This window comes from Lissotriton helveticus, chromosome 6 (genome assembly GCF_964261635.1).
Source record: "Lissotriton helveticus chromosome 6, aLisHel1.1, whole genome shotgun sequence".
In the NCBI taxonomy this organism is placed as follows: Eukaryota; Metazoa; Chordata; class Amphibia; order Caudata; family Salamandridae; genus Lissotriton; species Lissotriton helveticus.
In genome coordinates, this window is record NC_136067.1 from 1419780286 (window position 1) to 1419801642 (window position 21357).

The window sequence follows — 21357 nt, forward strand, 5'->3', positions numbered from 1 at the left end:
CAATGTGGCTCCCTTAAGCGGAGTTGAGAACTCTCGAGCTCCGCCCCAGAAAACGCTGTCATCACCCACATGGGCGGAAGCCAGGTCCTTATAGGAGCTACAGAAAAGGAAGCAGGAGAAAGGGACACCACAGCTGAGACGGAAGACGAACTAAAGAGAATGGGTCGGAAGAGAGTCATCTCCAGCATTCCTGAGGAGCCACCCGAGGAGAAGTGTCCGTGGAAAAGCCAGAAAGCCGACAAAGCTGTGAGCCATCCCGCCTCGCTCCCGGAGGAGCGTGGCTTATCAGGGATATAGACCTGTTATCCAGAGTCCAGCCGGGAACAAAGACAAATCGACCAAGAGAACGAAGTCCCCTATAAATCCCACAAGGGAAATTAAAGGACAGATAAAGACGAGAAACCAAGAATAAAGTGGCTTTGCCGTAAAAGTACGCTACTGGTCCCCTTCTGGTCCTTTTGTATGCCTCACAGGCATTTAAAATAGTGCTGACGGCAGGCAGGTTAAGAATCCAGTACTAGCTCCCCTGTCAGTAGCTGAGCCCAAGAAGCTATGTACATGTTTTAGGTTAGGAATATCACTTACACACATCTTCAAAAATGTGAGCCCATAGAGACTCAGGTTACTTGGAAGCCTGAAAGCATTGTAGAAGGGACAGGAACTGATTACAGGTCTTTGTTAAACATTTGGCTACCCTACGCCGCAAAGACAGCTTCTGCTCTCCCAGTCTCACCTATTTCTCTCCTTTACTGCCCTGGTTCAAGTCTCTTTTCTTAATCTTTTTGCACCAAACACAGTGGCCTAGCCAGGGCTTTAAGTGGGCCGGGTTTTTTAAAGGGGCCTCGAAACGGGTCTCTATCAGGCTCCGTTTTGTGCCCTGGCACAGGCAGTCCGTTGTTTTCCAGACTGCAGTGACAGCAGACACATGGATGTGCCTGCAGTCACTGTTCACTTCTCACTAGTGGAGAAGTTACAGCATGACGTGAGCGTTGTAGAGGAAGGAACACCCTTTAAAGAGAGCAATGTTCTCTCTGGATTTCCCTTCTCTTTTTGAAACTCAGGAGCAGCTTGTTGTATGTGTAATGTTACTTGTTGTATTTATATATCTGTATACAATGATAGAAACAGCAAAATACAAGTCGGGTGTCACACCATGCTAAGCACACATTTTTAGCTTATGTGTTTTTAAGCCACGCCCTTAATTACATTGGCCACTCCCCTTTGAAAGACCCCTCAGTTTTTTCATCTCACTTACAGCCCTGGGCCTAGCTAGGCCTATGGCCGCCCATTTGCCACCCCGCGGTCGTGTGTTATAGCGGGGCTGCTGACCATTTCCTCGCTGACAGCCGCAGATAAGGGGGGGAAGGCTGCCGCCTCCAAAAGTCGTGCCGCCCGGGCAGACCGCCCCCTCCGCTACACCATTGACCGTACAAGTTATTTTGCTCCCTCATACAAATTACGATCAAAATCCAAGATTCACCCAAGCAGCTGCAGTCCTTGATTGTGAAAAAGACTCAGAGAATACTTAATAAATAGTCACAGTGCGCCTTCCCAATAATGCTGTTACGGCGGGATTTCTGATCTATTTCTATAGGTCTAGATCCCAAATCAGGTCGACTGAACCGTTGATACCTGTCATAGAGTAAAAGGCAATCCACTACTAGGTCAATCAGTTAAGGACTTACACCACTCTAAAGAACCACCTACTACGAATAAGTTTTAAAAGTTTATTATAAAGCCAAAGTTAACTGGAGATACAAACATCTCAAAATAAGGGTCAAAAGATATACTGGTATCAATACAAACATAAATTTTCTAAATGCTCTTAGTCGGCAGAAGAATATCACCAAAACCAATTAAAAAATCATGAGAGTTGCAAGAATAGACACAAGCTGTAGCTTATGAGTCGTTTACAGAAAGGAAGAAAAATCCAGATTAGACTGTCCCTACGCTAGACTAAGTGACATCCCTACTTAGTAGAATCTTAACCTAAAAAGGTGTCAGCAGTGGTGACTTCCAAAGAAGATCACTCACTTCCCTTAGTCTTCGTTGTGAATCAGTGTCTCGCAGTTAACCTATCTGCCTACCCATCCGCTCTCTTAGGTTCCTCAGACCATCTGCCCTAACTCCACCCATGGGTGCTGTCCCTAATACAAAAATCACATTTACAATAGAAACGCCCTTTAGAGACGCCCCTCACGTGGTGTTGGTTCTGGCATTTTCCATGCTGATACTCCTCTGGGCCCATCGTTAGCGTTGACCTTGCTTCTCAGGCTCTTCTCCGGCAGGACAGTACCCCCCAGGAAATTCCTGAAGCCTCCTCCAGGCCTGTGCCTGGCTCTCTGAACAAAACCCTATTCATCACTCTCTTGATTGGAACCTCCTCGCACCTGCAAACAGACACTTGTACAGTGGGCCCCAAATTCCGGCCTCCACCGTATCTTCTAAGTCGTAAACCATCGAGCAGGCTCCGCAATTTAAGCTTAACATGACATTCCTCTAACTAACACATGCAGATCAAAAGAAATGAACTTATCTATTCAGGCCTATTAGAATTACATAAAACGGGCCTGTGCACTCTGTAAACCTTTAATTTCTTAGTCTAAACAGTATTCTAACTTATTACACCCAATGGTTATATGAAACACTTCTATAAAACACATATTTCAATTCTATGATCAATAATACTTTGAATTACAACAACATTAAAATCCACATCATGTGAGAGTGTAACAACCCCTTTCATTCTCTGTGAACTGCCATGTGGCCTACACATTTCTACGTTTATCAGTATTACATTCTCCTCTACAACAGCCACATAACATGGGATTTCAACATCATTCTAACATCTCTACACACTTCTATATTAGCTTTTCACACAGATATATGCATTCTATTTTAATTAAACACTCTTATGTATTTTCACTCTATAAATTCGACACTCTTATGTAATCTTTACTAAACTAATGCAACGTGCTTGTAAATATGGTGCACATCTAATTTTTTCTCGATTTGCGCTCTCTCAGTTCCCCCCTTTGATGACTTTTAGTAGTCATCACCATCACAACACCATCCCTGAGGTATGAACTAAATCAAACTGAACTTGTTGCAGTACTCTTTCGTTTTATCATCTCTAGAGCCCTCAGACTCCTGTACCGATCATCCACCTGCCCTATAAACCTTTTCTCAATTTCTGACACTTTACAAGCCAAATTATTTCTTCGGGCATGTGAAGTATCTAACGTTTTCCAAGGAATGAAAAATTTCTTTAGTCTATCTTCACTCTTATAATAATCCCACTTGTTCATGTGCTTGTAGTTTGGAACTTCTGGTAAAACAGCATCAAAATTTGAAAAATAATATTCAAAACCATCACGTTCATAAAATATACTAAGCAACAAACTACATGTGATTCCATAAGTCAGTGGAAGATGATGATATCTAATACCTTCGTCTACAGAGGCTGGCAATTGCATGCACACATAGCAATCTTTCGCCTCCATAGCATCAATATATTCATAAAGCAATTTAGCATATGCATTTGATTTGAAATTTCCCTGTGATTCATCCACATGCAACCTTCGAGTGTCTGCTGCTAGTAAAGCTTTATCTTTCTCTGTATTGTCCCCCCTTTGACCAGCAGTAGTAGGTTTCTGTATCGGTACAATTTTTGCTTCCTTTGTTGCCTTCTCTTCATTTTCATGTCCCACTACATATGATATAGTAACTACTAAAACTATAAGGAAAATTACTCCCACTAAAAGTGTGCCTACTATGCATTTTGTCCTGCGGTTTGGGTTGCCGACCTCCATGATCTCAAGACAGTGTAGTTCTGATTTTCTTTCACAACACAAAGTCTCTTTTCTTTGCTTATTCAGCCTTTCCGAACCACACCTGGAAGCTGATAATCCCTTCTGCATGATCAGTCTTTGAGTTCTTATAGTAACAGACAACCCTAGCCCTTCTCCGTCCACTAAATGGAAGTCCCTAAATTTCTTCTTCTTCCACTTGGCGCTAGGTTACCTTTCAATCTATTTATTTACAAAGTCTTTAACAATCTGGAATGATACGTGTTCCAGCGGCTCTAATCACGTATTCTAATATTTCCAAACGAAGAATGATCTCCTCGGGTGTTGGCCTCATTGAACAAAAAGTCGGAAATTCTATTCTGTTTAAAACCAGTTCTCTTATTCTGCTCAGATAAGGAGGATTAGGAATAGTGAGTGTCAGCAACCCTTCGACCTCCACTCCGGGTATCAACAACACTACTTCCAATGTTATGATTGGGTCAGTACTGGTCAATGTCACTTCCCTCACCCTCCCGGATCTCCGTGCACTGGACATCTGCAGCTAGGTAGGTCCACTCAGGAGTAGCGTATCTTCTGCAGGGCACTCGCACCCTCCTCGATCTTCTCGGACCTTCCTGTTCCTGTCTTCGTGCACCTTCGTCCGGATCCGAGTCTTCAGATATAGGAGCAAGAGTTCTCTCTGGAGTTGGCTTCAAGCTCGGCCTCTTCTTTCTTTCAGGCCAACTAGCTTCTCCACGCCTTGTTCTCCTATTTCTTGTCCTCACACTCCGTTCTTGATCACTCTTGTCTTGATCTGTCTCTGAGCCGTATTCACAGCAACTTTCTCCTTCAGTGGCAACTTCAGTTTCACTGTCGTCCTGTCTTTCTTCTTCTGGATCTGTAGCACTCCCAACTTCTACCGACACCCCCACAGCTTGACTGATCCCCTCTAGTGGTTCGCCGTCCACAGCTGGATTTTCATCTGTGAGAGGAGCTGTTTCTTCTAAGGGTGCTGGAACTCTTCGAGTATGGGAAGCATGAATCCAGTTTGGCAGCCCTCCACACTTTACAGCAGTATTCGTTGTCAGGATTATTTGGTTGGGCCCCTTCCAACGCACGTCTAGGCCGTTCTTCCGGACGTGCTTTTTCACCAGGACCCAGTCACCAGGGCACAAGTCATGACATAGGTCTCTTGAAGATAGAACTTCAGCAGCCTGCACCTGAAGAGACACAGAATGAATGACATCAGAAAGTCCCTTGCAATAATCCAGGATCAGGTCATCTGTAATATTCAAAAAAGCTGTAGTTGGAACAGACGGAAGTCTCATTTCCCTCCCCATTAAAACCTCATGTGGAGAGAGACCTGTCCTCCTGTCTGGTGTGCTACGCATACTCATGAGTACCAAGGGCAGAGCATCAGGCCAGCTTAAGGACGTCGATGAACATACTTTGGCTATTCTGGACTTTAGAGTTCCGTTTATCTGCTCCACGATACCTGAAGCCTCTGGTCGATAGCTACAGTGCAACTTCTGATCAATGTTTAACGCAGAGCAAAGCATCTTCACAACTTCACTGTTGAAATGAGTTCCTCTGTCTGATTCCAAAGAGGTTGGCACCCCAAAGCGCGGGATCAACTCCCTAAGCAATAACTTTGCTACTGTGAGTGTATCGCACCTGCGTGTAGGGTATGCTTCAACCCATCTGGAAAATATGCATACAACCACCAGAACATACCTGAGGCGGTTGATTTTTGGCATCTCAATAAAATCTAATTGCATTCTGTTGAAAGGCCCCCCAGACCTCCCAATGTGACTCATTGTAACTGGTGTTCTTTTCCCTACGTTCAATTGCTGGCATGTGACACATCTCCGACACACTGCTTCAGCTGCAATCCTAAACCTAGGATTATACCAAGTCTGCCTAAATAACCTCAGCATGGCATCTCTTCCTAAGTGTACTGGACCATGTATCTGTCGTGCCATTGGACTCACTAGTTCATCAGGTAATACTGCCCTTCCATCTGCTGAAACCCACAAATCCATTTCACTTTTCACACAACCTGCTGTTTCCCATGCTTTTTTCCCAGAATCTGGTGCTTTCTCTTGCATGTCTTTTAAATCATCCCAAGTATCAACTGTTTCCAGCATCATGTTTAACTCTGTCTTTTCCTGAGTCCCACCTACTTCCACTTCCGTGAAAGAATATCCTTGCTCCGCACAGTAGCGAGCAACTTCGTCTGCATATCGATTACCTTGCGACACAAAATCTGTATTTTTGGTGTGGGCTACATATTTAACGATCGCAATTGCTGCTGGACCTTGTAATGCTTCTAATAACAGTCGCACAAATTCCCCATTTCAAATAGGCGAACCAGAGGAGGTCATGTAACCTCTCTGAGACCACAATTGCCCATAATCATGAACTACACCGAAACCATATTGGCTATCGGTATAAATGGTGACTCTAATATTCCTACCTGCTAAACAGGCACGTGTCAATGCAATGATTTCGGCTACCTGAGCAGAGTGTACTCCTTCCAGGCAAGCGGCTTCCACAACTCCAGTAATGGTGCAAACAGCATAAGCTGCTCTCAACCGACCAGTATCGTCTCTTAAACATGAGCCATCAACAAAGAAAATTTCGTCAGGGTCAGTCAACGGCTCATCCACAATATCTGGTCTTGGCTTGGTGCATAGTTCAGTCACATCAAGGCAATCGTGATCTTCACATTCTTCGCCTTCTATATCATTAGGAAGTGGCATCAATGTAGCAGGATTCAAAACAGAGCACCTCTTAATGGTCACGTTCTCCGCAGCAAGAATAACTTGCTCGTAGCGCGTGAGCCTATTATTGGTTAAGTGCTGTGTCTTGGTCCTGGTCATTAACAGTTCTACAGAATGAGGTACATACACCACTAATTGGTGTCCCATAACGATATTTTCACACCGTTCAATGCTGACACCTGTTGCAGCAAAGGATTTGAGACATCCGGGCAACGCTCCGGCTACCGGATCTAAAGTAGCCGAAAAGTATGCAACTGGTCTACGGGCATTTCCATGAGTTTGTACTAAAACTGACAAAGCACAACCTTCTCTTTCGCAGCAGTAAAGTGAAAATGGTTTTTCATAATCAGGCATCCCCAAAGCTGGAGCACGGCACAAGTCCTCTCTCAGCTGTAGGAACGACATCAAACAATCCTTGTCCCATGGTACCGGATCACTCACCTCCTTGTGCGTCAGTTTTTGTAAGGGTTTTGCTTTCAGGGAAAAGTTAGCTATCCACTGTCGGCAATAACCAACCATTCCTAGGAACATCCTGACTTCTCTCTGTGTCGTAGGCGCATTCATCTTCATTATCGCCTCTATCCTATCTGGTGACACCTTGCGCTTTCCTTTCTCTATCCGGTGACCCAAGTACTGTACTTCTGTCAGACAGTACTGCAATTTGCTCGGAGATACCTTATGCCCATTTTCAGCTAAATGGTTCAGCAAGGCGATGGTATCTATCTTACAAGCTTCTTCCGTTCCTGACGCAACAAGTAGGTCGTCTATGTACTGGACCAGAACCGAGTTCTGTGGCAGTACTAGACTTTCAAGATTTTTCTTCAATAGCTGGTTGAAAATTGATGGGCTTTCTGTATACCCTTGTGGGATACGACACCATGTTAGGACACGATTTTCCAGCTTAAAAGCGAAAAGATACTGGCTTTCCTCATCTAATGGAATTGAAAAGAAAGCCTGACAAAGATCTATCACGGTGAACCACTCAGCTTGGAATGGCATCTGAAACAATATCACTGATGGATTCGGTACCACTGGACAACATGAAACAACTATGTTATTAATCTTTCGAAGATCTTGCACTATTCTAAATTTCCCACTAGGTTTCTGCAAACCCATAATCGGGGAGTTGCATGGACTACCCACGATTTCCTTCAGTATTCCCTGTTGAATCATAGAGTCGATTACGGGTTTTATTCCTGCAATCGTCTCCGGGGTCAATTTGTATTGAGGCGTTCTTGGATATTCAACATTTGGTTTTACCATGATCATCACTGGTTCTACTCCTTTGATCAATCCTATCTCTTCTCCAGTAAAATCCCATACCTCTGATGACACTGTATCTCGCAAGTCCCGAGGAAGGTCCCCCACAGTCAGGGTAGGATACAGTTCTACGCACACTCTCGAATTTGCAACTTTAAAGGTAGCATCCTCGTCTGTAGTCTGTACCTCTACTCCCTGAGGTGTGCAGTATATTGTGCAGTTCAGTTTGCACAATAAGTCCCTTCCTAACAGACACACAGGACTAGAATCACATACTACAAACTGATGTTCATAGTTGTGGTTTCCTATTCTCACTAGCACTGGTTCCGTCAAAGGGTTGGTCATTCTCCTATTTGCGACTCCTACCACTTGAATAGTTTCCCCCGACATTGGTAGATCTGGAACCACTGCCGATCTCAAAGTTGATCGAGTAGCTCCGGTATCTACTAAGAATGTTGTAGGACACCCTGCCACTTCAGCCTCAACAAACGGTCCTCTTTGATCCACCTCTAGAACTGCCCCGAGGGTACAGTCCTCCTCTCTACTTACACGTCGTCCCGTCAATGGATCAACGTAGTAACACTCTTCTTCGTCTATAAAAAGAGGCATTTGTCTATAGATCTTTCCCCCTGTCGTAATCTTTGGTGGCTGCGGGAACTGAGCTCGTGGAGCCGAAGTCCCCCCTTTGGCCACCTTACTCTTTGGCACTGTCACCCCTTGAACTGGAACTTCTCGAACTTCCTCCTCCTCTACTTCTAGTTCTCCGTTTTCATGGTTATAGGGACACTCGCGTTTCCAATGTCCCACCTGGTGACACTGGTGACACTTTGTCGTTTTTTTCAATGTAGCAATGTCTATTCTAGGTCTCGAGTTTTCCTCGCTGTCCTTATTCTGACTATTTGGTTTCCGTCTCATCGTCCCTGTTCCCTGTTGCTGCTGTCCACCCTTTCCAGCCGACTGCATCTGCACCATCATCAGTTTCTCTTTTAATTTCTTTGCTTTGGAATCTATTTCATCACTGCAATACCTTGCGTATCTCAAAATTTCATCCAATGGTTTGTTTTGCCAACAAATTAAATGTTGCTGAATCATCCAACAAATATCAGGTCTCAACCCCAAAACGAACTTCGATACAAACTGTCCTATATCCTTGGGATCCATTACATCTAATCCACTGTATTGTTTGAACGTTTTCAGCAATCGCTCATAAAACTCATGAACTGTCTCCTTGGGTTCCTGTCTTGTTCGGTCTATTTTTACCCAATCTATATCTTGTGGATATATATATATATCTATATCATAAAACTATGACCTTCTCCTTCAGCCATGTCATCACCCTATCATATTTTAACATTACTGTTTCTGACGGTCCATTAGTACGAGCATCCCTTTCTGGTTCTGCAGTTGGCCATTCGACACTAACCTTGCATGCTATCCACAAGTCTCCTGGGACCACAATGTCAAATAAGGTGTTCAAATCAATCCACAATACTTTTGAAATCTTGACAAACCTCTCTACCTGCTTGTACCACTCTACGGGATTTTCCCTTAACTTCGGAAATGAGTTGGTTAATGCAGCCAAATCTCCCCTACTCCAGGGCACGTGTACATAACTCCCATTCGCTATTTCTCGTAAAGGGAATGCCTCCATCTGCAGTAGCCTTCCCTCCGGAGACATCACATGTGCGCTCCGCCTAACAGTTCCCTTTTTGGACCACCTCTCTTCCCATTTGTCCAGATCTCAACATGCTCTTATTCCTGTGATCAGTTCCCTTATGTGTGTTTTTAATCCAGTTGTCCTCCTCTCATCTAAGTCCTGATCTGAATAATGCAACCTATGGTTACCCTGCAATGCCTTTGTTCTGGACAAATCTACCATATACTTGTTATGTTATGTTATGTTAATTGGGCTCTTCTATAGCGCAACGGCTACTCGCAATGGAGTGTCCCGGCGCTTTGGCGAAGAGGACCTTTATTGGAAAGGAAACATAACTGAAATTAAAAGACTTCACAATTCATAAGTAAAAAGCCAGGTTTTTAATGCCTTTCTAAAGGTCATCAGGCTGGGGGCATGTCTAAGAACAAGAGGCAATTTATTCCACGCGTGTGGGGCCAGGTAGTGGAAAGAGCGCCCCCCTTGTCTAGTTCGTTTGATGGAAGGAACGGACATTAGAAACAAGGAGGCAGAACGAAGAGCTCTGCTCGGTTTATACAAAACAAGACGCTTTTTAATGTACCTGGGGCCCAAGTCATGAAGAGCCTTGTAAGTTAACGTCAAGCTCTTAAACAGCACCCTTTTGGCTATAGGGAGCCAGTGCAATTCCTTCAGCAAATTAGAGGCACTAGCTCTTCTAGGAATACCATAGATAGCCCGAGCGGCTGAGTTTTGCACAACCTGAAGTCTCCTTACTAGATATTTGGGAAGACCCAGATAAAGGACGTTAACATAATCCATACGTGACCCTACCAATGCTTGGACGATGACCCTGCGATGGTTCACGGAAATCAAAGGGAGGAATTTCCTGAGCATCCTCAGGATACCAAAGCATTTCCCAGCAAGACAGGCAATTTGGGGTCCAAAAGTCAGCTCGTTGTCGACAATGATGCCCAGATTTTTAGCCTTGGTGCTAGCATTGGCAGGGGGAAAAAGATCCTGAGGCCACCAACTTTTCCAGTTTGGTTCGGAGACACACCCGAAAAAAAGCAGCTCCGATTTGTCGGAGTTGCATTTCAGGCCGTGTCTCTTGAACCAATCAAAGACTGCTTCTAAGCAGCCTCTGATACGAGTCCCATCAAACATCTCGTTCTTGTTCTGAGTGAACAAGAGCTGGGTGTCATCAGCGTAAGACACGATCTGAGCGCCAAACGACTCCGCAACCTCTGCAAGGGGGGCCATAAAGATGTTGAAAAGCAGGGGACTAAGAATAGACCCCTGAGGGACCCCCACTTCCAGGGCTGACATAGCTGCGGAGTGAGGTGGCGCCCAGATCGTTTGCCGACGGCTGGCTAGAAATGACTTAAGCCAGTTCCACACTTGTCTGCCAGTTCAGACAGTTTCTCATGAGTTGCTCTTGCCTTTCGAGTAACATCCTTTGCTATAAACAGCAGCTCATCTTGTTCGTACATGTCAATCCTTTCTAAAGGCAACACACCATCTATTATCTCGTCCAGGTCAGATTTTAAGCTGGTCACATCGAGTCTTTTGGCTTTTATCACAGCTTTCAGTATGCTATCTCTAGAGAGTCCATTTACATCTCTCCCATCACAGCTCTGAGTCCTACGTCTGGGCTCAGACCTGTTATGGGGAGTCCTCCCATGCTCCCATCTCTCCAGGTCCCATGCAGTTCCATCCTCTCTGGGTGTATAGTGAAACACTTCTCTATTTCCCATAGTCCCACATTTCCCATTCTGCCTGGTTTCTCTAGGTGCATGGTAAGACACTCCATTATTCCCCATGCTTTCGCAATTTGCCTGTGATCTCTGATCACTCGACACATGGCAAGATCCTTCGCAGTTCCCCATGTTCCCACAATTCCAGTGCTGTATGTTATCATCAGGTGCGTGGAGAGTGCACTTAAACCTATCTCTGTACTCTTGTGTCCTTTGGTCTCCCTCACTTTGAATGAGACGAGACGTCTCTCCACACTCCGCACTTCTACCTTTTTGCTCCTGCACATTTCCACCGTCAATATGACGTATAACTCCTCTATTCTCCTGACTTTTACCGTCCCACTCCTGACTGCTTTCGCTAGCCCCGCAGTGAGACAATGTCCCGTTGCCTCGACTTCCCCATCCAGCTTCTGCTCTTGACCTGTTGCTCGGTGCTTCTGTGGACCTATCCCATTCCTTCAAGTCAGCCCTCAACTCTTTATAGGATTTCGGCCGTGGTCCCCTCAGGTCCATCGGTCCTCTCTGACCCCCCTGTTCTGTTACGGGATCCACTGCTGAATCCAATGGGGTGCTCCACGTTATCGGTCCTGGCAATTGCCTCCTTTCCATCTCAACTCTTTCTCTGTCTAGCCGTACCTGTTCTTCCTCTCTCCCTTTCTCTGGGTGATAAACCGACACTATAGGACCTATGGTAACGGGTACTTGAAGAGCAGCTGGCAATCCATAAGACTCAACCCTCTCTGTTGCTGGCATCTTCTGCACCACAACCCTTCCGACTACTCTCTGTACAGTACTATGTTGAGGTGTCTCCTCACCTTTGGTAGGTACCCAATTCGTTATAGGGAGTGTCCTGTTCCCTTCTATGTCAACCCTATCTTCCCTTGGAAGCTCAGTACCTTCTATCTCCCTATTGTCCGGAGGCGGTCTATCTATCAACAACCTATTTATTAGGCCATCCTCCGACTCGCTCTCGTCATCCTCTTCTATGGGTCTCTTTTCTCCTGTAACCTCTCTCACTGGGTACAACTTATCCACCTCAATCGTCTGTACCCTCCATTTCTTAGCTTCCGCATCCCACTTGGCATCTTGCACTGCCCTTACTGATCGCCTTACCCTTTCTTGGCGCCTGTTCTGATTCCTGTCGTGCGCCGCCCTAATCCACGCATTAAGCGCCTCAAACTGTGTTGGTCTAGGCAAAGGTCTCAATGAGGACATAACTGCTTTCAGCTGATGCAACACTTCTAATCTAAACGTTCCGTATTTCGGAAAAGTCAGTTCCTCATTCCCTTCTGTAATCTTACTCCAAGTACCAAGCCACAGTATAGTATGCAACCTGACATTCGTTGCCATATAGTGAGCTGGTGTACCCTCTGGCGGTGCCTCTTCCCCGTAATAAGATTCTCTTCTCTTCCTCTTAAAGATCGCTTTCAAACATTTAAAACACTTCATGTTCAAAATCTACAAAATTTCAGTTTTCTCCGCATTCGTTTACTTCCTGATGACAATCCACCAATCCCAGCGCGGTTCTCGCTAACTTGCCTATCACAGCGCGGCTTTCGCTGACGTCACACAAACCGGCCTATCTGTCGGGGTTCGATAACCAGATGCCCAAAATCCACAGGAGTGAAGAGAAATCCCCTTAACCTTCAACAAACAACCACAGGAGCGATGAAGAACATACACTCCTATGGGCTGTTCTCTAAAAGTATGGGGGAAAATTCCAAGGAGTGTCCACCACTCTCCCCATACGTGGGGTGGGTTAGTGCAGGGGGGTAACAGGTCGGTCTGGTCTCAAGATGCTGGAAAAGGAAACAATAAGAATATACCAATACACTATACTATAAACCAACCTTGTAATACATTGACATGTGATTAACGTAGCATTCCACTTACCTCAAGTAGGTCTCGAAATGTCCTTGAAGAGTAGCGTGGGTAATATATGGGACTCAGAGATAGGAGTCTTGAGGGACTTGATAGGGCTACTCAATATCTCACTCACACGACTTACAACCATTCAGACCATAAATAAAAGTGCCACAGAAGCAACTCAATGGATTTAAAGTAAGGATTTGCGGAGCAATGGCCGGCTCTTCTGGGGCGCCGAAGAGCGGAGCATGTACTCGCACAAGAGAGGCGAAGCCCGGCCCAGTACAAAGCAGTAGGCGGAGCAACACACTCCCACACAGGGAAAAAGAAAAGGAAAATGTGGCGTAAGCCTCGAAGAGCCTTGTATCAGGAATACCTCAAGGCACAGTGTACAAAACAGCGGGGAAAAGCAAACTCGGCTTTCAAGCCTAAACGTGCACCAACCGGTGCGGAGGTAAGGGGGCCCAAGGGATAAGGAAATAAACTTCGGCATTCAAGCCGCGAGATGCACCCAGCGGTGCAAATTGGAACAGGGACCCGGTTTCCAAGATAACCGGAGATTGGAAGTAGGTAGGCGGAGAAGTCCACGCCGATGAAGCGGTCTCGGCAATCTCCCTGAATGTATTCTTCGGCGAGCGGGGACTAACAGGGAGGAAATCAGCAAACAAGTGTCTCGCTAGGAGCAATGGCGAACACAAACACGGAACAGGAAAAGGGGGGCGTGGTCACGGCAGTAAGCCAAGCGTCAGCATCACTGTAGAGCGTCCCTATACGTGCAGAAGGGATCGTCTCCAAAGTGCAGGTTGTGTTGGCCCCTGAGGGAGTGAGTGAAAAGAGACACGGGGGTGACTAGTCAAACACATGTCAATGTCTAGCCCTCGTAGCTGCTCTCAAACCCCTAACACTATCACAGCGCGGCTTCACACCAACCGGCCTATCACAGCGCGGCTCTCGCTGACGTCACTCCTACCGGCCTATCACAGCGCGGCTTCACACCAACCGGCCTATCTCAGCGCGGCTCTCGCTGACGTCACTCGTCCCCCTTTGCAGCAGTTCCCCTCCTTTCTCCGCTCGTCTCCCGGTCATGCATGCGTCCCATTCATACTCTGAAAAATGATTACTTCCGACCAAGCGATCACTTTCCTTGACTGTACGCCCACAGTCTAACTGTAATTGTCACCTTAACTAACGAAATGTCTTTCCGTGTACGTCCAGACAATCGCCTTAACTGATAGGTTACTTACACACGGTAACTTTCGACCTGCGTCCGTTACCCACACACTCACTCTTGCGTTCCCCCTATCTCGGTCCTGCGCGCGATCAATGGTACCTCATGACCCCCTTTACTCTGGTCGACAACTACTCTGGATGTTCGATACACCCGAACCACTTAAGCTCTTCCCCGAACTTAAGATTTTCCCCCAGCCAGGTTGCGCGCGCTCACAACCCTCTCTCACTCACACTACAGGCATTCAACTCCGCATGACATTACAATACAGATACAACACAAAACAGCGCAATCTGTCAACGCATGACCCTTGTTATACTCACTCTCGTCCGACCCTGCTGCCTTTCTCTCGCACCGTCAGCACCTTCTTCGGCAGGCGATTTGTCCGCTGCTCATCTCTCGATCTCTAGGGACCTTGGGGTAATCTTAACCTAGTCTAGATCACCTTCCTCTAGAAGGTAACCATCCGTTTCTGCTACCAACTGTTACGGCGGGATTTCTGATCTATTTCTATAGGTCTAGATCCCAAATCAGGTCGACTGAACCGTTGATACCTGTCATAGAGTAAAAGGCAATCCACTACTAGGTCAATCAGTTAAGGACTTACACCACTCTAAAGAACCACCTACTACGAATAAGTTTTAAAAGTTTATTATAAAGCCAAAGTTAACTGGAGATACAAACATCTCAAAATAAGGTTCAAAAGATATACTGGTATCAATACAAACATAAATTTTCTAAATGCTCTTAGTCGGCAGAAGAATATCACCAAAACCAATTCAAAAATCATCAGAGTTGCAAGAATAGACACAAGCTGTAGCTTATGAGTCATTTACAGAAAGGAAGAAAAATCCAGATTAGACTGTCCCTACGCTAGACTAAGTGACATCCCTACTTAGTAGAATCTTAACCTAAAAAGGTGTCAGCAGTGGTGACTTCCAAAGAAGATCACTCACTTCCCTTAGTCTTCGTTGTGAATCAGTGTCTCGCAGTTAACCTATCTGCCTACCCATCCGCTCTCTTAGGTTCCTCAGACCATCTGCCCTAACTCCACCCACGGGTGCTGTCCCTAATACAAAAATCACATTTACAATAGAAACGCCCTTTAGAGACGCCCCTCACGTGGTGTTGGTTCTGGCATTTTCCATGCTGATACTCCTCTGGGCCCATCGTTAGCGTTGACCTTGCTTCTCAGGCTCTTCTCCGGCAGGACGGTACCCCCCAGAAAATTCCTGAAGCCTCCTCCAGGCCTGTGCCTGGCTCTCTGAACAAAACCCTATTCATCACTCTCTTGATTGGAACCTCCTCGCACCTGCAAACAGACACTTGTACAGTGGGCCCCAAATTCCGGCCTCCACCGTATCTTCTAAGTCGTAAACCATCGAGCAGGCTCCGCAATTTAAGCTTAACATGACATTCCTCTAACTAACACATGCAGATCAATAGAAATGAACTTATCTATTCAGGCCTATTAGAATTACATGAAACGGGCCTGTGCACTCTGTAAACCTTTAATTTCTTAGTCTAAACAGTATTCTAACTTATTACACCCAATGGTTATATGAAACACTTCTATAAAACACATATTTCAAATCTATGATCAATAATACTTTGAATTACAACAACATTAAAATCCACATCATGTGAGAGTGTAACAACCCCTTTCATTCTCTGTGAACTGCCATGTGGCCTACACATTTCTACGTTTATCAGTATTACATTCTCCTCTACAACAGCCACATAACATGGGATTTCAACATCATTCTAACATCTCTACACACTTCTATATTAGCTTTTCACACAGATATATGCATTCTATTTTAATTAAACACTCTTATGTATTTTCACTCTATAAATTCGACACTCTTATGTAATCTTTACTAAACTAATGCAACGTGCTTGTAAATATGGTGCACATCTAATTTTTTCTCGATTTGCGCTCTCTCAATGCAAAGTAATTAGAGACTCCACATAGGGGAACAACTTTTTTTACATTAGAACATTCCTAGTGTATTCTTGCCACAGGTTTCTAGACACCACTGAAGGCCTCATTACTAGCGCCCCATTGAGAATACAGGTATTCTGGTTCTCATGTGTGGGTTATCGGATGTCACAATGTCACTTAATATGCTAGGGTACTAGCATTATTGTTCTGTAAAATCCCGTTGTTGATCATCTTGACAGTACCCAGGGTATAAATCAAGATTTCCATGTATTTTTCCTTGCTTGCCAGTGACATTGGTTTGCGAGTTAAAACTAAGCATGAGCGGATTTTGCGTATTGGCAATCCGCGGATTTGCGTATTGGCGTATTTAGAAAATACGCAAAATCCGCGGATCCTAGCGTATTTTGTGTTCGCACGGGTTTCTGCAAGTTCGCGAGGGTTTTATTGTACAAAACGCTCGCGAACGTGCAGAAACCCGTGCGAACACAATGTGCCTGGGTATTGCGCTCGTGAAAGTCAAGGATGCAAAGTCTATCCAGCATCACAGCTGATTTTCGACGGTAGATTTGGGAAGAAGGCACATCTGCCCAGCCTTGACAACGCTTACGATTGTTTTTGGGCTGATGAATGAGTCACTGAATTTAAGCTTCAACTAGGGCACATGCTTTATTGATATCTGTAAGTGCTTCCTGTTGAGGTTTTATTTTTGTGCCAGGACCATCGTGCCAGAATGAACCCTGCCCTTCATATTTATTCAAGAAGACGCCACCGTTTTGTGCCATACCTCTACTCAACTGGAGCTGCTGTTGTAATTTACAATGGCGCCAGCAAGCTGCCAGCGCCGTTGTAAAATAGTTACAAAGTTAGCTTGCACAGGAAGCACTTAGATAAAATAAAGCAGCACCTGCTTCGTTTTATCTAGTGGTTCCTGTGCAAGCTAACTTTGTAACTATTTTACAACGGCGCTGGCAGCTTGCTGGCGCCATTGTAAATTAGTTACATGAGTGGGGGTTCAACTTTTGAACCCGTTACGTCCGCGCTGATTATTTTTTTCGGATTTTGTGGGAAATCCGTAAAATACGCGTATTGCGGATTTCCCAAAAATCCGAAAAATCCGTGGGCGTAACGGATTTACCGCTCACGCTTAGTTAAAACTGTAGACAGCAAAATTGTGATAGACCTCAGAAATAATATCTCATGATCATCGCCAGGACCAAAAATGGAAAACTTTGCTTAGGTGGGTGGATGAATTTTAGTAGTTTTTTCTGTGTTTGAGTTATACCATTAAAAAGTTATTCTCCATATCCAAAGTTCCCTCGGTAAGTTTGAACCTAGGCCTAGGACCTAGAAAAGGAAAGTTACTCATGTGACAACATTCTATACTAAGTTGTAAATTCCGAAAACGCTGAGCTATTTCTGACCCTGCAACAACAAAAAAAACAACAAAAAAAGACACGGCTTGGGCTTTGGACATAACCGTAGAACGATCAGCATGACCCTTTGCAGATTAATGTAAGTACTGGCATATGCAGACGTGACCTTTTCAGTAATTCTAGAGGGTTGGACAAGCACATAATATATCATGACAGCTACAACTCAAATCGGGTAATGGCTTTCGACAGTCTACCTAATGCTTTTAACTAACACTTGTGGCGACCCCAAACTTAATAGCTGCTCTTTTCTTTCCATGTTCAGGGGAGTGAAAACCAACTACAACCTACTGCAAGCACATCAGATAAAGGTAAGGCAGCATTTCTAAGTTATAGCTATTGTATTGAATTATAATTGCATTTATATAGCGCTTACTACCCCTGACAAGGCGTAGAAGCACTTTTTCGGCGAGTAGCACGCGACTCCTGAACCCATGTAAAGAAGTATTCAAATATGGGAGCACACTCCTAACCTCTCCGCCGGATCGCCCCTTTGCATTCTGGTACATGCAGTTCGTATGACTTGAAGAGTTAGGAAAGCGTACTGCATTTACCAGGATGCAATGGGGTGAACTGTGCTGGGATGAGAGGCAGTGTGCTCCCTCCCCCCCTGTGTTCAAAAGGTTCCCTTGAGCCAACGAGCTGACGAGCTCTCCTGGGATGCACCTGTGTGCCTGTGGAGAGGTACTGTGACCTGTGAAGACTTGTGCACCATTTCAGCAACCCCTGATGACTTTTTTCTCCTCCTTAATACTTTTTGCTCCCTACTGATGATGGGCTAAACCCAGAAACACGTTTCTAGAGATAACAGCACTACCTGCACCAACTTTGGTGAAAGACTACAGCAACTTTTAAAGTAAGCGTACTGCATTAACCAGGATGCAATGGGGTGAACTGTGCTGTGATGAGAGGAAGTGGGCTCCCTCCCCCCCTGTGCCCATGTAAAGAAGTGTTAAAATGATCAGCAACTTGCTGTTCTGTTAAATTTTCCCGATTAATATATGGGGCAAAGGTGCCCTAGCCTGGTAGTTCGTGATGAACTGTTCCAATGAGGAGCAGGGACAATACTGATTTGCATAAGGTAGGTCTTTGTCTAAAGTGGCACAGTGAGTAACACATGATGGATTCGAATGCTATCCCAAGCAATTGCAAGTGACTAGACTTTGCAAGCATTCACCCCATGACCTTTTGTGTTTATAATATATAGAGCGACATCAGTCTATTTTAATTTTTTTTTGTTTGCAGTCATTGATGTTTTATGGGATTCTACAGTTTATAAGTCTCTTTCCGGTAGGTACGGCCCTTCAAATTAAAACTCTTTTATTTCTATTTTTAGAATCTTTGCTATACACAGTGTATGTAATGATTAAGTTTGATTTGTCCCTAAAATTGTTGTCATCAATAACTGCCACATGTAAGAACCTTACTCTTCCTTTATGGGCCATATTGGTATCCTTATTTTTAAATGCATTTCTCTTTTTATAACCATTCCTGACGTGTTGCTGTCTTGTCAATACTTTGATAATTCATGTACTGTGTAATTTATTGTTTTTGTTAGTATACTTGTATATCCATCAAGTGTTCCTTTTATACAGGATAGCATACATGCAAGAGGTAAGTGTGCCCTCCATAGTAAGATGGAACGGAGGCCATCTTGACATGGTGCCTTTTCAATATCTAACTATGGAGTCATTGCCTGAGACACAGCTCAACATTTAAATGCCTTCACAGTTTACTCGGAGACCAGTCAAATTTATTATCACGATTTAATGTATAAAATGGAATCATGATCACTATATTTTATTTCAGACACCAAATAAAGTGTGAGTAAGGATAACTTTAGGAAAGGGATTCTAAGTTGTTTGGGTTCCACTTTTTTGTCTGAATTGTACCTGTATATTTCACTCTGGGGACTGAGAGACTATTCATCTAATTGCACATTCTCTAACCCCTAACCATGGTGACTAATCTTCTAATTTCATTTGGCATTCGGTAAGTGACATTGGCATTCGTATTGGTCTTAGGTGAGGCAGCAGTAATTTGGTGCAGAAATGTAATCAGTGGCCTAAATGTTAGGTATTATGCCTGGTCTGAATCGTGTAGCAAAATCACCCATACAGGTGCTTTTAAAACATGCCTTCAAGGGTACCCTTTGAGTCCTCAATTGCTGCATGCAAAGCACCAGTCAGTACATGTCAATATAAACCATTTTGACGTGCTGAAAACAATACTTTTTACATTAGCTGTGGCATGTAGTGCATTAGTACTCAAAATGCCTGGGTATCTAGTATGTAAAAATGAGGAATGCCAAATATGGATTTTGCGTGCAATGACAGTGACAAGACTCAAATTTCTATTTCACTGGACCAACTTGAAGGGTATTTTGCCATTTGAAAGGTCTTTTTAAGAATAAAAGTCATAGCCGCAGTAGAAGGCTAAAGAAAATATGTTTACACCACTGTCATCTTTATCACAAACTTAATACAATGGTGAACATGGGTTTTTGGTGAATACGTTCCAAAGATGAATGGTAAAAAGTTAACAGTAATCACATTTCACAAGCAGAATATAGGTTTGAGGGACTCCCACCAGCAAACAAAGGAACTCTGGGAAGAGTCGGTCTCTTATTAGATCTTATCAGATCTCTGGCAAGAAAGAAGAAGCAAGTTAATTATTAGACTTCACCACTGGTTACCTTGGAACATGACAGTAGGGAACTGAAAATATACACCTAGGGGGCACTTCAAAGGCTGTCTGGAAGTCTCAGAATAGCATGCTTCTGGTAACCAGGGCTTTGTGGCTTCTACATCCATGGGATATGGCATGGGCTCAGAGCCATGATGTGCTGGTTTTCTAGCGGTTCCAAGGATATATTCCACATTATAATAATACAGCTTTTGACTCATGTAAGAAATTGGATTGTTAGTTGAGGTGGGTCACTATCTACCTCAATGAATATCCATAACCCTTGTCAGGGTGAAACTTTTAAAGTCACTAAGTTAACCGGAGCTCAACCCTCTGGTAGCTGTGACACAGAGCAGACAGGCTTAACATAGGGCACATTGTAAAGTTTGTATACAATACTAAAACAGTAATAAAGTAAAATTGCAAAATGATGAAAATCCCAAACTGAACTAGGAAAATAGAGTGCAGCTTAATAAACAAAATGACACCAAAATGAAAAAGAATCAAATAAGGGGAATCAGAGTTACAACTTTTTTAATGTTTTAATTAGGAATAGCAAGAGCAAGCACAGAAAACCAGTGATATTCAGTGCTCACAGTAGACTTTACTTAGTCCTTCAATCCCAATCCATCAACGGAATACACTTGTAAAGCCCCAGCACCTTATAGGAGGCACTTAGAGACTCACAGGGTGTCAGACAGAGGTCAACAGCAGCATTCAGTCCAGGTCCTGTTGCCTCTGGTCAGCGGAGCAGTTGCAGGAAAGCCTGTTTTTGGTTGTTTAGCTTGAACAGGAGGTCAGCTTTATGACCTCGGAGTCCACTTCTTTGTCCTGGGTACAAGAGGGAGCAGGTCTAGTCCTTCAGGGCTTCTCTCAGGTCACAGACAGCATGTCCAATCCTTTTGTGTTCTTTCTCAGGACCAACAGTGTTCTGAAGTGGGTTCCTGGAGATGCCACATTTATGCTGGGCACAAGCTAGTGG

At 44.4% G+C, this 21357-nt stretch overlaps 1 protein-coding gene across 2 annotated transcripts in view; it reads left to right on the forward strand.

Annotated features, from left to right (window-relative positions):
• Positions 1-21357, forward strand: part of ADGB (androglobin) — a 1448570-nt gene that overhangs the window by 695303 nt on the left and 731910 nt on the right. For both annotated transcript variants that reach the window (XM_078649209.1, XM_078649210.1), the window contains exon 14: positions 17956-18001. In XM_078649209.1, coding sequence (XP_078505335.1) covers positions 17956-18001 — 46 coding nt within the window. The remainder of the gene's footprint in view (positions 1-17955; positions 18002-21357) is intronic.